This window comes from Bombus impatiens, unplaced genomic scaffold, assembly GCF_000188095.3.
Source record: "Bombus impatiens unplaced genomic scaffold, BIMP_2.2 scf_0665, whole genome shotgun sequence".
NCBI lineage: Eukaryota > Metazoa > Arthropoda > Insecta > Hymenoptera > Apidae > Bombus > Bombus impatiens.
The window spans coordinates 491,122-497,844 of NT_177084.1; the positions used below are offsets into that span (position 1 = coordinate 491,122).

Here is a 6,723-nt window from a genome sequence, read left to right on the forward strand (position 1 = left end):
CAATGTTTAAAACATGTTAAAAATGTTACTGAGGATAATTCGGTATTGTATATTAGTGTTTATTATATTTCTATTGTTTTGTCTTTACATAAATAATATATCATTCTAAAATTTATATACGTACGCATTCACAGTAAGAGGTACTATAGAATAGTATACTGTACTGTAATTTTAAATTAAATTAAATTTCATATAATTCGATTTAATCGTATAAGTATCATTAGACTGAGATGTTTTCACGAAATTATTTTACATTATTTTATGTAATACAAACATAACATCTTTAAATTTTCTGTTTGAAAAAATAAAAAGAAAATAAATATATCTTCACTTTTCTTCAACAACATGATAAATTATTTATTATTTTTCCTTGCGGCTACTAATTAAATAATTTACGTAATTTCCGTAATTACGTAATAAATATAACTTATATATATTTTTTATGTTTAAAGTATTTGTCTAAAAGAATTTATAAAGCTACAACAGATCGCTAAAGCATTAATTTTCTACGGCATCATGCTTTACGGGCTAATTTAGAATTCTGTTTGCATTTTCGTTACTCAATAAGTTTGCAATTACTATACTACCTCTATTGATTCTTTCTGCTTGGAAGACTTCGACTTGTTTTATTCCATTTTATGACAACATTTCTTCATTGCTTTTGTAGTCCCTCTTACGTTTTGCTTGTTGGACAAAAACAACGTTTTCGATGGCGATTTTATCGTTTCCGGAACGTTGTTAGATGACTCGCCAACTTCCGATTTCCCTTTATTTACTTTCATAGAAACAATTTTTAATCTTTTCGCTCCATGTTTTACAATTGCTGTTTCTTCGGAAGACAACGCCATCTTGGAGAATTTGTTTGTCGCTATTAATTTTTTATTCGCATATTGAATATCTCTTATTTCTGAAGAATCGTTGATACATCCAAAACATGAACTTTTCAAGCGATTCTCTGAAGTTTTTAAAAATGACTTTACGATACTTTTTGGTCCGATTACAGGAATTTTTGAACTGCTCTCGATATCATTAACGCATTGATTTTTTAGCGGCCTACGAGTTACAGTTTGTCGAACTTTTTTATTGTTTTTTATTCTTTTTACTGCGGTATAAAGAGACGTAGTACGACGAATGATGCATGGTTTTTTTACGAAACTTGTTTCACTCTTCATCGAGTTCTTTAACCCAACGGAAGAGTTACTTATTTGAGATTCAATGTCTTTTAAATTATAAGAATCTGAAGGTATAATATTATTATCGTCCTGTGAATAAAAGCGCAAATAAGAAAATAAATACAATGTGAGAAACATTATATACTAAATAACTTGTGAGAGAGAGATTGATTTGTTCTTACTTTCCTACAATCTTTTGCCCCACCATTCCTGATTATATTAGAGTAAGAAAAGGCAGAATAACATTTCTTGTACAATAATGGATTCAACAACAGTTCATTCAACATTTTCATTTGATTTATGGTTGCAAACCTAATTCACATAATAGTTTATGAACAAAATGTTTAATGTATTAGAAACATATAAATTGTATGACAATTAATACAGTACTGGGACTAAGGAGATTACTAGGAGTAAAATAAAAATAAAGTAAATAAATTATTGCTAAAAATACTGTAGATTTATTAAAACAATAGGACATGTATATGTATTCATGTGTGTGTACATATATGTGTAGAATAGGATACATTATAAAACTTGTATACATGAATTTATACATAACACTCCTTTTGATCAGTAACAACACTTACATTCAAGTAATGAGAAGCATGACAATAAGTAGTATATAAGTTCTCTTATGCTTTTTAAGCATGGTAGCTTGATTTATATATATGTATAAATATGTACCATGATTCTTATATATATATATATACCATGCTATATATGAGAATATATACAATACATATATTTATCTTTAATAGTAATTTTATGTGACAGTACAACACACATTCATACTTGTTTTCATAACAGACATATGTACTTTGTATCTTTTCCTTTAAAAGCAAAGAAGTACATAAAACAATTAATTTTATAACTTTGTCATTTTAAATTGTATCAGCAATAAACAACAAATTTATTACAAAAGACATTTACAATTATTGTCATTCGTTTTATTAATTACGAGATATTAAATTCTAGTTTAAAAATCTGCACATCTTTTTTTAAAAAGACTCCATCAGCCGGAGATTTATAGTTGAATCATCTAAATCACTACGTTCTGCTTTTTTGCTAAAGAAATAGATATCATTAATCACACATGTGTGTATTTCTTACTACTACTCGCATCCACAAAATAATTCACAAGTGCATGTAGTATTAGTGTAAGTGCACTTATCTATTGTCACCAGAAGCATAGTGCGTCAAAAATTGTCTAAAGAAAATAAAAAGAGAATATATTTTTCTGTTAAAAATATAAGCATTAACATCGAATACTTTATATTCCATCATTTGGTTCTAATATAAAAGAATAAAAAATAGTACAGTCTTAAAAATTTCATATACTAAACATTGCATCATGGAAACACCATTAAGCGGTAAAAACAATGTATGTACAGAATATGTATTTGTTAATATAATGAACGCAACTTTAAAACTATAAAAAATTGCATTTTGTACACACTTTGTAATTAAATTATATAAGTCTAAAAAAAGGATAGAGAAACGGTTTTTCCATAAACCTTTATATAAAAGTATACCAAATATTATTGTCATGCATACATCTGTATTAGATTGGAAGACCCATTAGTTCAACATAATAAAAATTTTACAAGATTTATATTAGTCGCATATTTAAAATATAATAAATACCTAATACATTACTTTCCTAAAATTTCTCATTTACAATATTGCAATATAAAATAAGGACAGAATGTTTCTACAATAAAAAGTTCATAATTTCGCAATATTGAATTAAGATAATATACAATTTATATGTATACAAAATCTCTCTCCCACATTTTTAACGAGTAACAGAATGTGCAGTTTATTTAGGCACTAATGTGTCTTGATATTAAAATGTATATGAAAGCATATCAAGTTAATAGTATTATGAATTAAGAGAGTACACACTGTCGTATATTAACAGCTGCAAATTCACTCTCATTATTTACATCAAAATTTACCTTATGTAGAGATTTGCCGTTTGGCGAGGAAATATTGTTCACATATGCTAATTTTAAATAAGACTTTACACCTCTTAAAGAACGATATTGGCTATTTGGCAGTCGACTGTTAGGATTATTATTTGTCAGGTCAAGAATTGAAGGACCTAATGCTGCTCCAACCTGTAAACATAGCCGGACGATTATTTGTTATCTAATTATTTACGAAAAGATTCTAAGTATATAATAGCTAAACATGTCACCGCTTCAAAAACTGCTGGAGTATACTTTGGTGGAACAAACATATGTGTTACTGTTTTGTTCACACCATCACGAATTCTTGAAGGTATTGAATTTACTAAACGTCCAGAATTATAGTTACACTCAAGAGTATAACTACGTATCAGTCCAGTGAGTTTATATACAGCTACTCGACCCGATCCTTCTCTTGACATACCGTCTCTCTTATCTCTAAAAATAAATTGTTTACATGGGATGTAAAAGTTAACATGACATTGATCATAACAATAATAATAAGACGTACATAATATACATATTTCTTTCTGTAAAATTGCACGAAGTAAAATGAAAATTTGGATTGTTAATGGACATTAATTTTGGTAAAAGCATACACATTATTGTGTCCTCTGCATTATCAAAGTAGTTGCCATACATGAAAACACCCTTTTTTGAAGCATGACCATGAAGATCAATATATAAATATAATCCAGAGTCTTCTTTGGGTAATTGTCCTATACCAATAGCTGTATAAGTCTTTTTATCAGATTTAAGTTCTACAGAATTATTACTTTCTTCTGCTTTATTACACAGGCCTTCTCCACCACCTTCACATAATGTGAATAAATAAATAAAAGAATTTTTCTGATCACGTTCAATAATTCAATTCTAAATATCGTACCCTGAGGTATGTCATCCAAATCTGTTTTTGGTGATGCACATTCCTGAAAAATTTCCGGTTGATCTTTACGCTTTTCGTCTAAAGACATAAGTGTTACCTATTGTTAAAACAGTTGGTTAATACTTAGTTTCTTTATATACGAATTAGTATGTGTTAATATTTGTATACATGGAAAATTGTATTTTTTTGTTACCTGCTGGAGTAATCTCGTCGTTGTATCGCGTACTATATTTGCAATTGCACAAGAGGAATCAATAACAGTTAACGTATTTTCGCCATTTCCTATACACATATTTGAAATCTCGTCCTCTTTTGGCAGCTGATACGTATGATGATAATACCTTAACAATAGTTCCATTTTCATTAATTTCTCCATAATAATATTAAGACATTAAAGCATCATTGCTACTTTACCTTATCAAATTTCTTGCAGCATATATTGTTGGATGATCTTTTAAAGAAGGATTGAGATAGACTCTATTGAGATTTATTCCTCTAGTATCCATTCGGTAATGACCTCTAACTACACCATCAGGGTTGAGCATTGGTATCAATTTGAACACATAAAGGCGACGAAGATTAATTGCAATGTTATCCTCGCGATTTATCAGAAAATTAAGGAAACCATTAAAAACAAAACTAGATGGTGTTTCTCCTGGATGGACTCTCGCACTAATAAAAATTACCTATATATATATACATAAGAATTTTAGTATAAAAACACTTCTTTTATATATCTGTAATTACAATTTTGTAACTTTTATGTAGAGTTTCAAATAAACTATATACTTTTTTATCCCAAAATTTAAAAGGTCTTTCCTCAGTTTTTTCAGGAAACATGTTATTCAGTCTATCTTCTCTCTCCGTTGATATGTTATGAAATGAGCTTATTGTTATTAGATCCATCCTCCGTCCCTCTAAAGATTTTATTGCACATTCTCTATGATAATAAACATCATCTGCAGATGTTATACTTCTCTTTAATATTCTTGCTTCAACTCTTCTCAAATAATTTTGTAGATCGGTGTAAGAAAAAGGGTAAGTGAATGCAAAATATGTTATCGCTTTTGGATTTTCAGGAGCAAAGTAAACAAATGACAATGTAAAATCACTTCCTTTTTGATCCAACTGAAATATTGTAAATTTATATAGGAGCTTGGAAAAATAAAGAAGAATTACTATATTTAGACTATTTAAAATTTACAGTGTAGCTGGGTTTATCACGGATCCTTTCCCAATGCAGATGACCAGGTACAACTTTAAATACCGGACACATTCCTTGACTGAACATTTTAACTTGTTTATTCAAATTAATTATATTGAATTTTATATAAACTCCTGGAGTACTAGCTTTAACGCCAAAGTAAAACCATGTTCTGTTGTTGTTTTGATATTGTGTTCCATGACAATCATGTTTTGTCCATAAATTAAACTCATAATCTGTAGCATCTTCTGAATTTGAGCTTCTACATGATTTATTTTCTGTTTCACATGCATCTAAAGATTAAACAATTAAACATGGAATTATCAATTATATGTTAATGCACATCATACATGAATGTAGGTCACTGCAGAAGATGGTAGTTTACCCTTTTCAAAAGTCTCTGGCACTTTTACTAGTTCAACTTTCGCTAAATTAGCTGAGTCAAAATTATTATAAAATGAGAAACCGCCACATATAATAGAATCACCTGGATTTGCCATGATGTGTCAAAAGGTTATGAGGTTGTCTGTAAAATACTCGCATGAAATGTTTTACTCATGCATAAAGAACATAATATTTTGAAAGGTGTACACATTTGTAATTGTATTCTTACTTTCTCTGATATTAAGTGCAATTTTCTTCATTCGTAGCGTTACTTTCATATTAAAAAAGTCATGTTTGACAGTTATCTCGAAATCGTTACGATTTCCAGTCAAAGAAAGTCCGCCCTTTATATTACGAAACAATTAATATATTTTCAGAATCGAGATAAACACCTTTTTACATTTATTTTCGCTCACAAGATATGTGATACGTTATATTCACGTAATATTTCCACCAATACCATTGTTGTACCTAATGCAAACATGTTTACGACTTCATTATAGTTTTCCCATATCTCGAATCTAATAATTATGATAGAATAACGGATGTCATTAATTTTCAATTGTTTTAAACTCTTCTTGACGTATTCAGTGATATGTTAGTAAAGTTTTAATCTTTGTCCATTGAATCACATTCGAGATTAATATGGAAATTCGCTTGACTTTCCAAAGTATTACCTTACCGTGGAAATCTATTTTTTCATTATACGTTATGTAACGTAACATTTTTTTTAATTATTTTTTTCCTATTATATATACCTGAATTGAAAGAAACCTACCAAGAGCGTTTAAAATAACAAGACACAGATATTACAAAATGTACCGATCAACAATTATTTGATTCAAAAAGAAATAGTTACACTCTAATACAATGAAATACTATTTGCAACGAAACTGTACGAATCAGTGAATATATAGGTGGGCTTTCTATTAACAATTATTATTGTCAGCATAATTTGGCACAATACTCCGATTATTATGCACTTGTCTAGTCCTGTTAAATCATATGGCGCGAACAGAAATGCCCAATCAAATACTATCATCGAATAACTCGTAAATAATTGTGTGGACAACGTCTTACATGGTAACAAATATACTTTCTTAT

At 28.8% G+C, this 6,723-nt stretch overlaps 1 protein-coding gene across 6 annotated transcripts; it reads right to left on the minus strand.

The window, feature by feature from the left end:
• Positions 1-45: 45 nt before the first annotated feature.
• LOC100745148 (cytosolic carboxypeptidase-like protein 5) lies at positions 46-6,627 on the minus strand. Of its 6 annotated transcripts, none has more exons than XM_012389847.3 (12): positions 6,398-6,627; positions 5,849-5,963; positions 5,621-5,761; positions 5,236-5,528; positions 4,821-5,159; positions 4,446-4,717; positions 4,225-4,372; positions 4,032-4,128; positions 3,657-3,957; positions 3,376-3,583; positions 3,134-3,295; positions 627-1,262 (listed from the first exon to the last, which is right to left on the minus strand). In XM_012389847.3, exons 3-12 carry the CDS (start codon positions 5,733-5,735, stop codon positions 627-629), a joined length of 2,571 nt encoding a protein of 856 aa, XP_012245270.1. In that variant the 5' UTR covers positions 5,736-5,761; positions 5,849-5,963; positions 6,398-6,627. The 6 variants fall into 6 exon arrangements, with proteins under 6 accessions (XP_012245272.1, XP_024225900.1, XP_012245270.1 ...); XM_012389844.3 differs by having other exon boundaries at positions 5,849-6,090; XM_012389849.3 differs by lacking the exon at positions 6,398-6,627 and having other exon boundaries at positions 46-1,262; positions 4,032-4,074; positions 5,849-6,368.
• Between the last annotated feature and the right edge of the window lie 96 nt (positions 6,628-6,723).

Bases quoted from the DNA above. Each gene is read 5' to 3' on its own strand.
- LOC100745148 (XM_024370132.2), bottom strand. From the start codon at position 5,735: ATGGCAAATCCAGGTGATTCTATTATATGTGGCGGTTTCTCATTTTAT. The intron at 4,718-4,820 runs GTATATAGTTTA...ATATATATATAG, and splicing joins TTAAATTTTGGGATAAAAAA to GTAATTTTTATTAGTGCGAG. The intron at 3,584-3,656 runs GTACGTCTTATT...ATTTATTTTTAG, and splicing joins GAAAGAAATATGTATATTAT to AGATAAGAGAGACGGTATGT.